This window comes from Mastigoproctus giganteus, chromosome 6 (genome assembly GCF_048544385.1).
Source record: "Mastigoproctus giganteus isolate SK-2022 chromosome 6, ASM4854438v1, whole genome shotgun sequence".
Taxonomy (NCBI): Eukaryota; Metazoa; Arthropoda; class Arachnida; order Uropygi; family Thelyphonidae; genus Mastigoproctus; species Mastigoproctus giganteus.
Window position 1 is genome coordinate 154,138,278 of NC_143580.1, and position 19,831 is coordinate 154,158,108.

A 19,831-nucleotide genomic window follows, 5' to 3' on the forward strand; every position below is an offset into this window, starting at 1 on the left:
TGAGCCCCTGGGGTTATATGTGAACAGATTTTAATATAACTTTATTATCCCATCTTTAAAAAAAAATTTATAAATTTGATTTGTTACATATTTTGTTACATTTATAATCTTATTTTATTCATTATCTTATTTCATTTATACTTATTTTGTTACATGTTTTTAAATGTATTTTTAAAGTTAAATTATTTATTAATATACTAAATAAAATATTATTAAAGTACTCAGAAAATTAGAAAAATAATTTACTTTACTTAAGAAGGTACATATAATTAAAAAGACGTAAACACACTAACATTGTCCCAGTTTCGTTGCAGATTTTCTTCTTTGGAACACGTTTTCTCTCGGTTTTGCTCCAAAAGTATATGGTCACCCTATCTCTAAAACATATCTTATTGATATTATTGATAAATCTACTACAGTTAAGTGAACCAATCATCAAACTAAATTGATGATTCCAAGATCCAACTCATTAATCAACTTTATTATATCCGCAAAACATGAATGAACGAAATAGTATTAAACTTATATTTAGATATTGAAAGGAGTTAATAATTATTTTAGCACTAAAATTTAGCTGAATGGCATATTCCTATCAGTAATGTGTATGAGTAATTAGGCTTAGGAGTAAGCTAAAGAAATGTAAACAAATCTTTATTTATATAGACAATAAATACACGTATTGACCTGTCTTATTTTGATTTACGGGTTAATAATGTGAAGTACAAGTTTTACATATTTCCTATAGTGCCTTCTTTAATTTGGCAAAAATAGAGCACAGCTATTACAAAATAAATCAAAATCTCCAGTCTTTGCTTAACAGAAAGTAACCTCTATAATAGGTTATCCCGTCCAAAAAGTTCAATTATTTGGGCTTACATAATATCCCATTTAAAAAAAAAAAAAAATTCAAATGGAAACCAAAGAAAAGTACATGACATTCAACTTTTTGATCTGATTTGATTTTCAATGGCACACAGGCAATTTAGATAATAATATGCCAAGTCAAATATTAAATAAGCTCAAAGTGATAGGCAAGCTGAAAAAATAGGCTGCCATGCATGCCAATACATATAAACAAAATGTTATTAATTATCTATAAAAACATATAAAGAATAATGGTATATGTGGTAAATAATAAAATGCATTTATACATATCGTTGTACATTTATAGTGTGTAAAATTTAAAAATTTTACACACTAAAATTTCTGTGCATGAAATCTGAGAGTGTATAAGGCTGTCAGATAATCAAGTGCAGTAAAACACAGTGTTCACCAATAAAATTTGAAAGCTTTTAAAAAGGATAGCTGGACCAGGACCAGGGTATGTCTGCCAGGGGCAAAGGTTGATGACGTTGTAGAGTGGATATCATCTTTTAAGATTTTAAGGTAAAAAAGGTGATATAGTTGTACACATTGGCACAAATGATATTAAGAGTAGAACACCAGCAGAATTTCTTAACAAGTACAGGTCACTGTTGAAAAAAAGCCGTGAATTAGGGTTGCATTTGAAAGTGTCTGCAATTCTGCCCAGACAAGATAGGAGGGAGTATATGATGAGAGCCTTGTCGATCGATTCGGCCCTGGAAAGATTGTGCAAGGCTTAAGGAAGAGATTTTTTTTCAGCCTGGTCTGTACTTGTTAACAGGAGAGACTGCTTCTACAGGGATGGGATACACTTAAATAGAAAGGGTGCAAGAATATTTACTGATACTATCAAGGCAGTGTTAGGTGGGTCGGAAAACTGCTAGCTTGGGAGAGGGGGATACAAGGACGAACAGATTAACAGTAGCCACTGGCACAGGTGAAAGTGATTCTTGCACTGCTTCTATTGGAATGAGCAGAAGGCTGAAAAACAAGATGTACGATATTTCAGAGACTGCTGGGAGTCATTGTGGTAAAAGTAAACACGTGGGTTGTGTTAGGGTAGCTAAGAATAGAAACAGGTACATGTATACTTGTGTGTACACCAATGCTAGGAGTTTGGTAAATAAATTTGATGAATTTGAAGTATTGCTCAACGCATCAAAGGCGAATATTGTTGGGATAACAGAGACGTGGTGTCACACAGATATAAGGAATGCAGAACTGGAATTTGAGGAGTAAACTGTCTACAGAAAGGACAGACAGGATAGGAAGGGAGGAGGGGTTATGCTATTAGTTAAGAAACACACAAAATCCAAGGAAGTGAAGCCAGCCGAGATCGCTGAACAGTGAAGCGTCGAGTCAGTTTAGTGTCACATAAGCATTGGGAGATCAAAATTGAGAGTAGGAGAGTGTGCTATAGGCCTAATGACTCTGATGAGTATAATAAGAAACTGTACAGGGAAATAGAGTGGGCCAGTAAATCAGATTTTAATTTCCCAGATATTGACTGGAATTTGTGGTTTGGTCACTCACACACTAGCAAGGCTTTTGTGGATTTATTGGATGATTGTTTTCTACATCAGCATGTTCGGGAGGCAACTAGAGGGAGTAATACTCTTGATTTGATTATCAGTAGTGATTCTTCATGCATTAAGTATCTGCAGATAAAGGAACCACTAGGTGGCAGTGATCACAGTGTGCTGAAGTGGGATTTACTCAAAGAGGTAACTACCATCAGGGGTAAAGGGAAGGGTTTTTGCTTTCGTAAAGGCAACTACAATGGTCTGAGACAGTATTTAAATTCTATACAGTAGGACCAACTGATGATGCTACCAACAGCAAATTCAAAATGGGAAGCATTCAAAGAACTTATCTTGGAAGCTACTAGGCTTTACATACCAACTAAGAAATATTGTTCAAGGTTTAGGCCTAAGTGGATGTCAGATGAACTAATGAGACATATGGCAGAGAAGAAAAATGCATGGGATACATATTAATTACAAATTAATTACAAATGTCACGTGTTAATTACAAATTAACACGTGACACAGAAGACTATGATAGATACAAGTTGATCTGTAACCAAGTTACAAAGGAGGTTAGGCAGGCGAAGGCAGATTACGAGAAATCTTTGGCAAGGGATGCAAAGAAAAACAGCAAAGAGTTCTTTACTTATGTAAACTTTAGAAGGAAGGGGATGAATCAGATTGGTCCACTTGATATCGATGGGTCAACTGTTGATGATCCTGCTCAGGTAGCTAACAAACTAAATGAATATTTTGCAGTGACATTCACAATCAGGAGTTATTCAGCGAGGGAATGCCAGAGGTGTATTCAACTCTGGCAGTAAGCTAGATAATCTTGGAATAACTGAGAGTAAAGTAGAGGAGAAATTGTTGAACATAAACACAAGAAAGGCACCTGGGGGTGAATGGGATCTATCCAATTATATTAAAGGAGGCAGCAAAGGAAGTAAGCAAATCCTTAGCCATAATTATGGGAGCTTCCTTGGACTCGGGGAAGGTACCCATAGACTGGAGATGTGCAAATGTGACCCCAATTCACAAAGGAGGATCAAAGGCTGACACAAGTAATTATAGACCTGTGAGTTTAACTTCTGTTCCAGGAAAATTAATGTAGGCACTGGTTAAAGAAGCACTGCAGGATCATCTAGACAAGACTTCAGTTATAGCTCGGACACAGCATGGTTTTGTTAAGAGGAAGTCTTGCCTAACCAATCTGATTGGATACTATGATGCAGTCACAAAAGAACTGGATCCAGGGAATAACTTTGATATTATATACTTGGATCTTAGAAAGGCTTCTGATACTGTTGCACATAGAAGACTGCTGCACAAATTGGAGCAGTGTGGCATTGGACGCAAATTGCTGTTATGGATAAAGGGGTGTTTGAGGGGGAGAAAACAGAGAGTGGTAATCAATGGACACTGCTCATTATGGACTAATGTTATTAGTGGAGTCCCTCAGGGTTCAGTGTTGGGTCCACTATTGTTTTCTGTATTTATAAATAATATTGATGATGACATATCAAGCTTAATGTCCAAGTTTGCAGATGATACAAAGGTTGGCAGGATTGTCAAGGACACTACTGACACTATGCTGCTGCAACAGGATCTGGAAAGGTTGAGCAGATGGGGTAAGAGGTGGCAAATGAAGTTTAAGATTGACAAATGTCAAGTACTACATAGGGGAAACAGCAACCCCAGAGCAACGTATTAACTCTGTGGTACTACACTGACAGTGGTAGAGAATGAAAAGGACTTGGGGGTAATTGTGCAGTCAGATTGAAGTTTTCTGAGCAGTGATGACAGCCTGCAAGAGTAGCTCATGGTGTCTTGTCAATGATATAGAGGAATTTTGCTAGCAGGGATAAGGAAGCGATTATCCCCTTGTATAAGGCAATGGTCAGGCCACACCCTGAGTACTGTATACAGGTCTGGAGGCCTCATTTTAAGGAGGATTTAGAGCTGTTGGAACGAGTACAGAGAAGGGCAACAAGATTAGTGAATGGAACAAAGGGGTGCTCTTATGAAGAAAGACTTAAGTTTTGCAAATTACAGTGTCTGGAGACTAGACACCTGGGAGGTGATCTGATTGAGGTGTATAAAGCCTTGAATGGTTTGAGCATGTTCAATGCTGATGGGATTTTTCCTCTTGCTCAGAATAATCACCTTAGAGGGCATAAATTCAAACTGAGAAAAGACAGATGTACGACAGATGTGCGGAAAGTTGCCTTTAGCCAGCAAGTATTTGGTTGGTTGGTGGAACAGACTTCCATCCCTTGTTGTGGAAGATGATAGCCTAAATAAATTTAAACCTCAACTGGACAGGTATTTCGAATGAACGGAGGGGTGAAGTGGAAGGTGGTTTTTTTTTTTTTTTTTTTTTTTTGGCAGATGCTGCATAAGCTTGCTTTCTTGCATCATATGCCTCTACTAATGCTAATGCTAAATTCAAACGTTCAATAAATGATAGTTAAAATTGTTACCTCGATGCTTGCATACAGGAGTATCATCAGCCCTCAACAAAAGAATGTGTAAGTTGACTGTGTCCATGCAGAATCGAGCTAGAACAACTTCCTCTACAGACTAGACTTCTGTTGTTCAATTACAGGAATGATCTCGTATAATTTTTTGCAGCCTGATCATGCCAAGAATTTTTTTTTTTTTTTTTTTATGTGAACCCCAAACACGAGAGGTATTAGAACCTATAGTACTTAGTACCATGCTTGGATTGGAGGTTGAGAAGAAGAAAGAAGATATTTGTTGACATTGGACTTGAACTTCTGTAGATTGTAATTTTCAGGACATACGTATGAAGAAAAGTTGTTCCAGAAAACGGCAGTTGAATCAATAAATGAGGAAGATGAAAAGTTGGTTCCGTGAGTTTGAAGTTGGACAGTAAATGGATGTTGGCTGGTGGCGGCACGTGAGTTTTAGAAGGGTTGAAATCAACTAAGTTGTCTTTGCCCCACTGGAGAATTACCTGAAGATCGGCATTTAAGGAATTGGTAGCAGATTTTCGAGAAGTTGAAGCTGATTGAGCAGTACAAGATTTCTCAAAATGGAAAATGGAATGCAATGTGCTATCATTGGCAAAACTATGGATAGGATTTCCAGTCAATGGAAGAAGGTCATTAATATACAAGAGAAAAAGAGTGGGGGAAAGAACTGAACCTTGGGGGACACTAGCATTAGTGGAGAAGTTAGAAGACAGGGAGCCATCTACCATCACCCTCAGTGAGCGATCACAGAGAAAACTGGATAACCAATTACTAAAAACAGTTGGCAAACCATAAGATGGAAGCTTGTTTAGAAGACCTTTATGCCAAACACGATCAAAAGCCTTTGAGATGTCAAGAACAACTACTTGTGTTTCACCGAACTTTTCCATTGAATTTATCCATAAATGGTTAACATATGCCAGAATATCACCAGTGGATCGACACTGATGGAATCCATACTGGCAATCGTTGATCAGACAGAAGGTTTCTAGGTAGTCTAAGTGTTGGCGGTTAACTGATTTCTCCATTACTTTAGAAAGAGTAGAAGTAATTGCAATGGAACAATAATTGGATGGGAGGCATTTGTCACCCTTTTTAGGAACTGGCTGGATATGAGCAAATTTCCAAGCGGAAGGAAAAACACCTTTGGAATAAGAAAGTGAAAAAAGGCGGCAAAGAATAGGAGTAAGTTCAGCAGCACAGGTTTTGAGAACAAGTGGAGAAATACCATTAGGACCTGAAGCTTTCTTAGCATCAAGATTCATCAAAATCCGTCTGATATCCTTTTGACGGAAGATCACAGGAGGCATTGAATGGAGCGTGTTGGGAATGGTGGGAGGTGTTTAACCAAGATCATTAATGCATGAGTTGGAAGAAAATGGGATGCTAGCAGGTCAGCTTTATCCTTGGCTGAAGTGACAATGGAACCATTTGGACAGAGGTGGGAGCAGAGATGGGCAAAGGTTGCGGCCAATAGCTTTGGCAAGAGACCAGAATGCTCGGCTACCATTAGGGCAAGAAGCAAGTTTTCTACTCTTAGCCTGTTCAAATTCTAGTTTGGACTGATTAATAACTGCTTTACAATTGTTGCAAGCTTTGGTGTAGGCGGAAAATGAAACTGAAGAATTAGAAACAAGCCAATTACGATATGCAACATTCTTCTCTTCAACAGCCTTAGCACATTTATTGGAAAACCAAAGTTTAGATAAATGACGAGATTTTAAAGTGGAGTGTGGGATAAAGGATTCCATTCCTGCAAGAATAATTTCGCTGACACAATCTGAGCAAATGCTGACATCAGAGTTTTGAAACAGTAATCAGACCAAGGAAAAGAAGAAAAGAAGTCTCACGGGTCATCCCATTTTGCATTCTTGTAATGCCAAACAACACAAGGTTGGGAATAGCCATGAGATAAAGGTTCCATTGGAGAAGAGATAATCACCAAGTTGTGATCTGAAGTGCCTAAAGGACCTCAACCGTGTACTTAGAAGGGTTTGTGAGAAAAAGATCAAGCGTATTGGCTGTATGATTAGGATTGTCTGGTATTCCTGTAGGTAAATGAACAATCTGTGCTAGGTCATTAGTAATTGCAAAAGCCTCAGCATCTCGCCCTGCTGGGTCGGTGTGACTAGAAAAACAGAAGCCAGCTGGAGTTGTGAACATTAAAATCACCAAGGAAAATTACCTCACTGTTAGGAAAGTTGGACTGGAGAAAGTCAAGTTGCAAAGAGAGGAAGTCAAAGAGCTCCAAGTGATTAGCGGAGTTGGGAGAACGGTAGAGACAACAGATGAATTTGACACAATGAGGTAGAGAGATTTTAAGCCAGAGAAGATCAAATAGAGGAGATTCCAAATTGCCAAGTCTCTGACAGGGAATATCAGAACGGACATATGCACAAGTACCACCTTTGAGGCGAAAGCAATCATACAGCGAATAATTTGGGCATCTGAGATGAGCAGTAGTTGAATCAACCGATAACTGAGATTCTGTCAGAAAAAGTACATGGGGTTTGGCAGACTGCAAGTGGAAATGGACATTGTTGAGATTAGAATTGAGACCACGTATATTTGTGAAATGAATTAGGAAGTGCTTGGGAGGTTTAGATCTTTTCGCAGATAAGCTTGCTCTATTAGTTTGACAATTCATGGTGTATTCAATAATAAGAAAAAGTGGGTGGGACATGCTGTATGAAGTAATGAAATTTTTGGATATGGCATACACGTAGTAAGAATATACCCAGATCCTTGAAATAATATGGCCTCAACAATGCTCCCCACATACACACTACTCGGACTCCCTCCAGTCACTATCTGGCAGAGTAGAGGTAGCAAGATTATGCACTAGTTGATCCAGAAGCCTCCTAGAGAGTTACCAATAGGTTCGGTCCGGTGTACTAACTAGTGGCCGGCCTGCAAATGTTGCCATTGTGAAAACAGATTCTTTCATATTACTTGTGGCAGTCTGTACAAGGGACAAGCATGCAAGCATTATTCAGGGTTATTGTTGATTTGGCTGCAATGTATATAAGACAGGTCATTACTCCTGATTCTAACATGGCTGGGGATCAGCAGAAGCAAATAAAGAAATCGTATTCCTAAAGGTAATAATGAAGTTTCTCCTGTACCCAGGACAGAACTAGATTAGGATTATACCTCAATAAAGCGTATAATGGACTGATAGAATCTGTACAATTTTGGTGGTGAAAACTGTATTATACATGTGAAATACTGTATTATATATGTGAAATTATATGTGTATACATCATATATTGTATTATATATGTGAAATTATATGTATACATCATATATTGTATTATATGTGTGAAAATTGCTGAAATCCAAGGCTAGTTCTGTAACTTAGTTCTGCAGTGTATATGCTGCACTCAGAAGGCATCTCCTTGTAGTGCGAGAAGACAGCAGCAAATCTCACAAACATTTCTCACTTCAACCATCTGGCAAGAAATCAGAATGTTCAGCCTAAGATGTGCTGAATAGGACTGCAGGTAGACAGATGGAGCATTGGCACTCTGCCAGGTATTAAGGAAGAAGTAACGTGCTGGAACATGGGCATGCCAAGGGATAAGAGATTGCCTTGGTGGGGAGGGCCTTGTTTACCACGATATGTAAGAGGGAATGTTGAAAAGTTTCTAGCTTCTCACAGAAGGAATGCTGGAAAGTTCTGAAAACCCATTTATTTCTCAACACACATTCTGGCATGTTCCACTAGCTTTTGTAACCCGCTCAAATAAAATTCAGAAGATTTGACTCAAATCACTTGTTGACTACATCCATCAACAACAATATCACTATTAAATTTCTGTCCTTTCAAGTCGTTTTGGAGATATTGAAATAGAAAATAGTCCGATGTAGCCAAATCCACGAGGAGGAGAACAAATGCTGTAATAGCTCAAACCCACAGCCCAAGTCATAAATGGTGCGTGTGTGTGTGTGGGTTCTTGGGTTTTATTGGCGCATTAGCAACTAAGGCTATAATGCGCCATAACCAGGTGATATATAAAAAATTGTGTGTGTGTGTGCGCACGCGCACACACACTGTCTTTGGCCAATTTTCCATGCCTCTTGAGCTTAAATTCTTTGCAGAAACATCTCGGTGTTAGAATAATAACCTTCATTGATAATGGCACCTAATTCCAGGAAATCAACCATGATCTCTCCTTCTGAATCCCAGAAGACAAATGCCATGACTTTCCCAGCCAACTTCTGCACCCAAAACCTTTCTTGGGTGCAGAAGTTGGGGGGGGGGACTGTTTTGACTGTTCTTTTGTTACAGGATCAAAGTGCTGCACCCATGTTTCATCCATCATGACTACCACCTCTAAAACTCAGCTTAATTATCTTCAAAATGCTGCTCAATCTCATGACAATACCTCACTCTTTCCTGTTTCTGATTTGCATTCAGTGCTTTAGGGATTCATCTCAAAGAGAAGGGTGAATGTTTTCCTAAACATTCACCACAATATCATGTGCTGCTCATGGGAGATGTTGAATATTGTCTCAATGTGCTTCAACGTTATTCTGCAGTCTTGATCAGGTCATTAATGGCATCCACATTTGCAAGTGTTGACATGATAAGAGACCTCCCGCTGCAGGGTGCATCTTCAACACTGTCTCATCCACACTTAAATTCTACATCCCAGTTTTTGGCCATGGTATAGGAAAGAAAATATTCTCCTAATGCTTGCTGCATTGTCTTCGTGAATTTCTTTCAGTGGCATTCCCTTTAAATGAAGGTACTCAATGACTGCATAATGCCTGATTCTCGCAATAGTCACAATCTTCATTCATCTCCCACACTTTAATGCCCTTTATAAAGGAGAATATAGTTACAAATCTGAAATTTTCAGTGAACACACAAGGAGAGTCACGTCACAGCACAGAATGGCAATACTGTCTTTCACGAAAATCTTTGTTGTAAAAACTCTTCACCTCCCCCCCTCCATATCTCTGAGTAGCTCTTGGATACAAATAACAAATTTATATATTGGATATCTTTTCCAACATGGCTGTCCCAACACTGATGTCCACATGGGGTGGTCTAGAAGGAATTTCAGTTTGAAAGACAACTGCCTTCATCAAAGCAATAGGGATAGTTCATTTCAGTAGTGGCCAGGGTAGGATCAGCAGGTACACTATATCCCCTGAAGCTGAAATCTGGCATTGTGGCACTTTTTTAGAAAAGTAATACCACAATATACATTTTACAACTTACTTAAGTATTTATTATGTTTTTAAAAATATTAACTTTTATATCTATAATTCATCGTTCTTTACAATTAAATTACATGCATCATACATTTTCTTTAATGATCATTAATATGCTTGCTAACATTATTTGATTTTGTGTTTAGTGTATTGCATTAATGTTGTGATCATTATTAAATATATTATTATTATCAATATTTCATTCTCGCCTCCTTAATATCCATTAATAAAAAATAATTTATTAATGCGTATTAATAAATTATTAATGGGCATAAAGTAAAAAGTAAATAGGCAGTTGTTGGTAGAATTGCCATCATTCCGGTAATGAGTGTTTGCATTTGGGCCGATTTGTTCTAGTTACGACTATGTATGTACAATGATCATGTGAGGCATCCGACAACTGCGACCAGTGCAAGTAGCCAGCTGACAATCAAATGTTCTCAAGTTGTGCATTTTGTTTTGTTTTTTAATGTCTTGTATAGTGCTACAATATTAAAAAGGAAATGCTACCAAGGCATGTATATAATTTAATAATTACTTTTTTTAAGTAGTAGACTCAGAGCTCGGATTAAGGTTTTTGAACTTGGGGCTTCCCAATATTATTCAGGGCTTCTGGGTCAAAATTTTATGATGAAAAAAATCATAATGAAAAATCAATTAGGAAAATAATCGAAAAGTTTTTTGTGTCTATGTTCTTTTAATTCAGAAAAATTAATTTATTATGACAACAATAACAAAAAATACATACAATGCAAATTTTTTTCCATATTTTTTTGTCATTTAGGTAACGGTACAGTGAAAATAGGGTGAACAGAAAGTGGACATGGAAGAGTCCAAATAGATTAACAACTAACGAAATCGACTTCATCCTCACTAACAACAGAAGATATATTGTGAATGATGTTACCATCCTGAATAAGGTAAATGTTGGAAGTGATCACAGAATGATAAGATGTACACTTGATATGAATGTAGGAAAGGAAAGGAAAAAACTGACTCGAGTAAATAATACAAAGGTCTTTGAGATAACAGAAGAGGAGAAAAAGCAGTATGTACTGGAACTTAAGAACAAGTTTGAGCTTCTGCAAATCAACAAGGAATATTACAACTTTCTGAAAGTGATAAAGCCCAAGAAACCTATAGGGAAAAAGAAATCCAAAGAAGAAAAAATTAGTCAAGAAACACTTGTCATGATGAACCAAAGACGACAAATGAAGAGGAAGAAAAACACTGACAGGGAGAAAATTGAGTATACTGAGTTATGCAAAGCCATTAGAAAGAGACTCAGAGAGGACATAAGAAGATTTAACACAAGAAAAGTAGAACAAGCATTAAGGGAAAACAAAGGATTTAAATCAACAGCCATGAGCAGTAATACAGAAAGACAAATGATACTGAAACTGAAGAATAGCGATGGTGTACTTATAAACAGCAGAGAAGGCATAATTGAAATAGCAGAAGACTACTATAGAGAATTATACAAAGGAGCAAGGGAATGATGCCAGCAGTGGGGAAGCTGGATTGCAAAGTAGCAACAAATACGACATACCCGATATTCTTTCTGATGAGGTAGAACATGCATTGAAGAAAATGAAGAATCAGAAAGCCCCGGGGGAAGATGAAGTTACTGTAGAGTTGTTAAAATTGGGAGGAAGAGACATAACACAAAAACTGGCAAGGCTCTTCACAAAGTGCATTCGAAAAGGTGTGACGCCTAAACAATCATAGTAAAAACTATGATTGCATTATTGGAATAATGCAATCATAGTTTTGCTGCATAACAAAGGAGATAAATCAGAAATTGGAAATTACAGAACAATTAGCTTGTTATCCCACATCTACAAGTTGTTCACAAGGGTCATTACTAACAGATTAGAAAGAATACTTGATGAGAATCAACCAAAAGAGCAAGGTGGCTTTAGGACAGGATTCTCAACTATGGATCACCTTCACATAATATCACAGCTAATGGAGAAAGCAAATGAATATAAAACACCATTATACATGGCATTTGTGGATTATGAAAAGGCATTTGACTCCATACAGCATAAGGCAATGTTTAGGGCATTGGAAAGACAAGGCATAGATACCCCATATATTATGATTTTGAAGAAAATATATGAGAGTGCTACCTCCTTTATTAGACTAGATAAAGACAGTAGGAAATTTAAAATCGAGAAAGGAGTTCGACAAGGAGACACAATATCTCCGAAGCTGTTTACTGCTGCCCTTGAGGAAGCTTTCAGAAGATTAGACTGGTCGCAGAAAGGAGTAAATATGAATGGAGAGTACCTAAACCATTTACGATTTGCAGATGACATTGTGGTCATAAGCCACGATCCCAAAGAATTAGAGGAAAATCTTAATCAGTTATGCACAGTAAGGATTTAGGACTGAAGATGAATATGGCTAAAACAAAAGTAATGATGAACAAGTATGCCACAGAAAGGGAAATTATGATTGAAGGAGCAGTAATTGAAAAGGTGGAGTCATATACTTATCTGGGACAAGTTATTAGCTGTAATAATGATAAATGGCTAGAAGTCAAGAGAAGAATAAATTTTGGATGGATAGCATTCAGGAAATATAGTCACATACTGAAGAGCAATATCCCAGTTTGTCTGAAATGTAAAATAATGAACCAATGTATACTCCCCACCATGACTTATGAAAGTGAAACTTGGGTACTCACCAAAAGAATGGAAGAGAAGCTAAGAACTACACAGCGAAGAATGGAACGAATTATATTGGGAATCAGACTGTTAGATAAGAAGAGAAACACATGGATTAGGCAGCAAACTCAAGTAAAGGACATTCTTATCAAAACTAAAGAACTAAAATGGTCTTGGGCAGGACACATAGCTCGTAGACATGATGACAGATGGACTAAGAAAATAACAGAATGGTATCCAAGAGGAGCTAGAAGAAAACCTGGAAGACAGAGGCCTCCGCCTTTGTCTTCCAGGAGATGGACAGATGAAATTCATGAGTTTGTGGGTAGTAAATGGATGGCCAGTGCTCAAAACAGAAGGAACAGGAAAGTTGCTGGAGAGGCCTTCATCCTGCAGTGGATTGAAAATGGCTGATGATGATGATGATGACAGTGAAAATGAACTCGGCTCAAAAGAAGAAACTGTCGGGAAATGACAGAAAAAAAAAGAAAAATGCTCTTAATAAAGCTATTCAAAACTGTCATGATATTAAGGACAAGTTCAATTTACCTACATCAAAATCTAATATCATAAATGAGGTAGAGAAAGAATTCAAACTTGAAGAAAATCCAGATGACCAAAGTACTGTAAAAAGGCATATCAAAAGTGAAATAATTATATTATATAATATTTATCATTTTTAAAAATGAAAACTTTCAGACATACTGTCTTGTCTTTGTCAGATAAAATCTGACTAGGTGTATAAGGCTCATCAGATGATTAAAAACACTAAAACGTAAACGGTCTTCATGGATAAAATTTGTACAATCAGTAAACACATGCTTATGCTTAAAATGGTATCAGAGTACTTGCACATGGGGGGGGGGGGTCATCAGCTGCCAGCAGAAAAGAGTGGTGTGTAAGATGACTGTGTCCTATGAGGAGCTGAGCTACTTTTACAACTTCCTCTAATGAGGGGTGGCCAACGAGTCGATAGCGATCTACTAGTCGATTGCGGATTTAATTTCGGTCGATCATGGCGAATTTTAAATATAGTCATCCCTCGATTTGTGAAATTTTTGAGATAATACATCACGGCGTATTTTGAAGGAAAAAAGTAAGTTGGCCACTCCTGCTCTATATGATTCCTGCACAGACTAGACTGCCATTGTTTGGTTACAGGCTTAATCTCATGTAATTCGTTTGAAGTCTGTCCACCATGAATGCTGCTTGGAACACCTACTGCTTAGTCATTAATATGGAGCATTTTAAAAATTTGTAAGTTAAATTTTGTTGTTCTCTAGTGAACAAATTTTGCCAAGTTAATTTGATTTAACACTGTCCTGTGGTAAGATACTAAAAAAATAAGATAAAATGCTTAAGAAGATATATTCCCAAGAATTGCTGTGTGTATACAATATAAAATCTAGAAAAAGTAACAAGTTTGCTTTGTGTACTATAATATACTCTGCCTGACCACTTTATTAGGAACATGAAAGTTTGGATTATATATAACAAATTAAGTAAAAATATGTATATCAACAAGATTTCTTGGTATATGATATGCAGCGATCTTGTCAGTTTACCTGCAATGAGAAATTGACACATCTCGTGGGCGTACAGAGAGGTATGATTGTCACTATGTTTGACAGAGTGGTCGGTAGCACTTCTTGGATGTTCAAATATAATAATTCAAGTTTTTAGCAAATAGAAAAACATCCATGAAGAGAAACAACTGCAGCTGAAAATATAAGGTGATGGGGGAAAAGTGCACAAAAATTGCACACATCTAGGCTACATCAAGTATAATCATCACTAAACAATGGAATAATTAATTCTGCACTTAATGCAAGAACATCAAGTCATCAATATCTGCACCATGTGAAGAACCATACAAGACAGTACAGAAGTAGAAGACTTTCATGGATGCCACTTATCTCAGACAGAATAAGGCTGCAATGAATCTGATTTAGACTTTTTTAGCACATATGGAGGAAACCACACGGGCACTGGAACCATCCTGTTGTATGTACTGACCATATCAAAGCGACAGGAAAAGGTGTAATGGTGTGGTGCACATTTTCATTGCATACTCTTGATCCCTTAATCCCACTGGAGGATACTATCTGGTAGATCTAACAAAGTTACTAGTTTACCCCTGGAGACGGTTGCTTTGAAGATGACAATGCCACCACACACCATGCCTAACTCGCTAAAGAGCAATTTGAGAAATCAGAGGAAGACTTCGCACATCTCCCCTGGCCAACACAATAGACCAGATATCAAACCCACTGAGAAACTTCAAAGTGAACTGGGAAGGAGTGATCCTCTGACACAATCCTCTTCCCACATCAAGTCAAAAAATAAGAAGTTTTGTTCCAAAGTTCCTTATATCACTTTCAACACCTTGTTAATTCCATGCCAAACTACATTGGAGCAGTGATTGGGGCCAACCTTAGTCCAACATGCTGTTAGCTCATGGTCCTAATAAAGTGAAGATGTAATTTTCAGTTGCAAGTGGCAAGAAATGCAATCTAATCAGACATTTCAAACATATAAGCATAAGGACAATACAACGTGCAATGCACAGGGGGGAAAAAATGCAAAAACAGATATAATGTTCAAAATGAAGAACATTTTGAACATTGAATGTTTATTCACATTTTTTCATAAAATTGTCTGGCATGTAGTGTTGATGGTGGTTAAGATGGTGGAATTGGCCCAATAAGAGGGACACAATAAAAAAAAAAAAAGCGTGTTGAGCCTCCTTTAGCCTTCAAAACAGACTGAATTCATCTAGGCATAGATTGAACTGAACTTTGTGCAGGAATGGAGTACCATGCAGACATGAGTGTGTCATGCAGTTCCTTGAGATTCAACGGATGTGTAGGCCTGCAGAGAACAGCCCTTTCCAGCTCATCCCGGAGGTGTTCAATAGGATTGAGATCTGGGACTGGGACTGCAGCAAAGAAAAGTCATTGTCATGTTCCTGGAACCATTCCAAAGTGATTCAGTCTTTGTGCACCGGCGCATTATCCTGCTGGAAGTAACCATCTGACTGAGGATAAACTGTCAACATCTGCCAAGAAAATATTCCCCACACACTATACACCCCACAACCTTTGCACAGTAGTCGTCAGACATGACGGGTCCATGGATTCATGTTGTTTTCCAAATTCTGAGCCTTCCATCAACACGATGCACCAGAAACTTTGACATGTCAGACCAAGCAACTGTTTTCCAATCTTCAATAGTCCAGTGCTGGTGTTTCTGTGCCCACAGGAGGCGTGCTCTCTTGTTCTTCATTGATAACAAAGGTACGCGATGTGGCCATCAGCTGTTGTAATCCATTCGCGAGAAAGTGCGACTAGTGGTCTGTTGCAATATTTTGTTTTGCACACCAAGGTTGTATTCTGAGGTGATTTGCAACATTGTGGCCCGTCTGTTTGCTTGCACAATCCTAGCCATCCTCCTCTGACCTCTCTCATCAACAAGTGATCTTCTTCCACAGGAGTGGTGTTGAGAGGACGTTTTCTGTTCGTTGCACCATTCTCGATACACCCTTAACACTGTGGTACATGAAAAGTTCATGCACCACAGAGCGATTTTCGAGAATCTCGAAAGTCGCTTGTGCGCGACTATTAGCTTCTATTTTTTCTTCATTTAATTTATTTTTTTTCTTCATTTAATTTAATTTATTTAGGCAACCATAGAATGGAAGGTGCACTTTCCTTTCTTAAAAATTTTTTTATAGCCCATAACTTAGTTTTAAACCCATAATCCCTATAAGTTATTAAAATCCTATTACCACTATGTATGTGGTAAAACTCTCCACCAGCTAAGCGGATTACTATGAGGTGAGTGCTGAAAATTAAGCTAAGCTATATATACGATCTAGTTATTACATTACAGCACATAAGGACTCCTTAAAAAATCAAGAGCTTATACTACTAATTAATTTTATTACTTATACTTTAATTTAATACCCTTCGATTTAAAATGAATACTACAAAAAACAGTAAAATGTATCGTTTTCATCAAGAGTGGGAACTAGAATACTTTTCTGTAATGATAAAAGAAAAATGTTGTTTGATTTGCAATGCTTCCGTTGCAAGGCTATACCCAAAAAAAAGAAATTTAGAAAGGCACTTCAACGTGCTCCATGGTAAATGCCAATCGGATTTTCTGCCTAATAGCAACCTTAGAAAAAATAAATTAAAAGAACTTAAATCCAGATTATTCACACAACAAAATTTCTTCTTGACACCTAATTTACAATCTAAAGCAGTAACTGTAGCTTCATTTAAAGTGAGTCATCTTTCAAAAAATACAAACCATTTTCTGATGGTCAATTCATCAAAGATGCATTTTTAGAAATAACAGATTCTCTTTTTGAAAATTTTAAGAACAATAATTAAATTAAAAGTGCTGCTCTTCAAGATCTGCAATTATCTCGAAATACTGTGATGCAACGTATCAAAAAAATGAGTAACGATGTGAGTGAACAATTGCATTCTCATATTGCTAACTGTGTCCTTTTCTTTTTAAATGGATGAGTCTATGACGTCAGTGATACAGCTCAATTACTTGTTTTTATTGGTATGGTTTTCGATGATTCTGCCACTAGAGAAGAACTGCTGGGTATGGTTTTGTTAAAAGAAAGAATTAGAAGTCTTGATATATTTAACGCATTCAAAAATTTTATTTAAAAAATTAAATTACCATTGTTTAAGCTCGTATAAATAATAACAGATGAAGCTAAAGCAATGACAGGGCATCTTAGCGAATTAATCGCATCATCGTGCCAAAAGGATGATGAATTCCCAGATTTTTTGAGTTACCATATCATCCACCAACAAAGTGTTAGCAGCAAAAGATTAAATACTAAAATTGTTATGGATATAGCTTTCAAAATCATGAATTCCATCAGAGGACAATCTCTTCGAAGGAGACTTTTCAAAATGCAACTTGATGAAAATGAACCAGATCTGATATTACACACAGTTGTGAGGTGGCTGAGTCGGAGTAAGTTTCTACAGAGATTTCGAAATTTGCTGAGTAAAATTAAATAATTTGTTGATCAAAGGGGAGATGATTATCAGCACCTACAAGATACGGAGTGGTTGTGTGATCTGAACTTGGAATTACAAGGAAAAAATAAAGATGTGGGTGACATTATTAGTAGTATTTCTGCATATAAATATGCAATTTTTGGCAATGGCTAAGGATCTCAAAGGAAAAAAATTCGATCATTTGCAAAAATACCCTTTTTTTGAATTTAATAGTGAAAAATATGTTTCTGAAATTGAGAAGGTTGTGGATGATTTTGAAACAACTGAAGACATTGTTCAATATATTTCTTATCCATTTAAGATTGACTTAGATATGAAACAAATTGCAGAAAAATCGCTCAGATTTTTCACATGGAGAAAATATTACTTGAAAACGAAATTATTACATTGCAAAACAATATCTTCCTAAAAGCCAGATCATCAGAAAAGGACTTTGGGAAATATGATTGCCGAGAAAAGTACCCAAATGTAAAAAAATGCAGTGAACTTTTAAATTCCTGTTTTGGTTCCACATATCTATGTGAATCGCCCTTTTTGTATTTGAAGCAAACAAAGACGAAGAATCACTCTACTCTTACGGATTTGCATACAGAAGATACTTTACGGTTGGCCTTATCACGGTATATCCCCATTTTGAAAGCTTGGCAGATAACATGAAGACACAAAATTCACATAAATTAAAATTGAAATACGTATGAATTTAAAATAAGAATTCTAAATTGTATTTAATTTTAAAATTTATAAACAACATTTTTTCAATGTGTTGATTAACTTTTTTAACCATGTGCAATGAAATTCTTGAGATGGTAGATCGTGGCACATTTTGAAGAAAAAAAGTAGACTGCATCACAAATTAAGTTGATCACCCCTGGTCTAGAGAAATTCTCACTGACACAAAGAAAGCCTGGCTTTCATGCCTCCTCTGACCTATACTAATACAAAATGCAATACTGATTCCTACAGTTATTTTGTAGCCTTAGTGTGTGGCTTGAGACAATGGTAAAATAAATGGCTAAGCAAAGCTACTACATGTATCCTTCCAGAATTTTTCATCTATGACAAGTCACAGCAATGTAAAACTGCTGTTGTGCTATCTACTGATAAAGGTAAATAATTATTTCGACAACTATTTTTTTAACACTTATTACTATTACCTTCTTATTCTATATTTTTATTTTACATAGCAATCAAAAAATGAAAACATCAATGATGAAACATCTCTGTATTATATAATTTGAAAATCAGCTTTTTCTGGCAAGACTGAACACAAAAAAACATGCACCTTGAATACTGGATAAGACCCAAAATAATTCTACATAAATATTTGAGAATATTTATACCTGTAGCGTGTGCTGTCTGTACATGGATTGATGGCACGCACAATAATAAATACATGCTGGAAATGTGAACGAATATTCTTTGGTGTAAATGGTTGAGACTCTGGCTCTTGGAAGACAACAGTAACAATGTCATTACCAATGTGGCGTTTTCGAAGAAGCTGAAAATTACAATTTTCTAGGTTTAAAAATATAATGCTTTAAATAATAAAGGAAGTTTGCATACATAAATAAATACATAACAGTTGTTGTTGTTGTTATTTGGTTTTTAGGAGCATTAGCAACTAAGGCCATATTGCTCCGGGATATGCGGTGGTCATTCCCTGAATGACCTTTCCGCATCCTCCGTATTTGGTGGTGACGGGCTCGAACCCCGGTCTAATCAAGAAGCGTGTGCTACGCACTGCTGCTCCTTCCCACCTGGCTACGGAGGCGCCACATAACAGTTAAACTTCTCATAATAGATATACTTCTTTATTTTCAACACTCAGAAACACAACAGTAATACAACCTGAGATAATGTCATAATATATCATCACCTCTGCCATGTTGCTTACAGGCAACATTTTCTATCACATTTCAGTCAGGTTTTCTAGCTAACTTGTTGACTAGACAACAAGCACGTATTTATTAACTAGTTGACTTCATAACATGAAATTT

General features: G+C 36.8%; 1 protein-coding gene across 8 annotated transcripts in view; it reads right to left on the bottom strand.

Annotated features, from left to right (window-relative positions):
* LOC150084664 (signal-induced proliferation-associated 1-like protein 2) overlaps positions 1 to 19,831 on the bottom strand; it is a 585,655-nt gene that overhangs the window by 374,604 nt on the left and 191,220 nt on the right. For all 8 annotated transcript variants that reach the window (XM_090376537.1, XM_090376543.1, XM_090376536.1 and 5 more), the window contains one exon: positions 19,175 to 19,332. In XM_090376537.1, the coding sequence (XP_090232663.1) occupies positions 19,175 to 19,332 (158 nt within the window). The remainder of the gene's footprint in view (positions 1 to 19,174; positions 19,333 to 19,831) is intronic.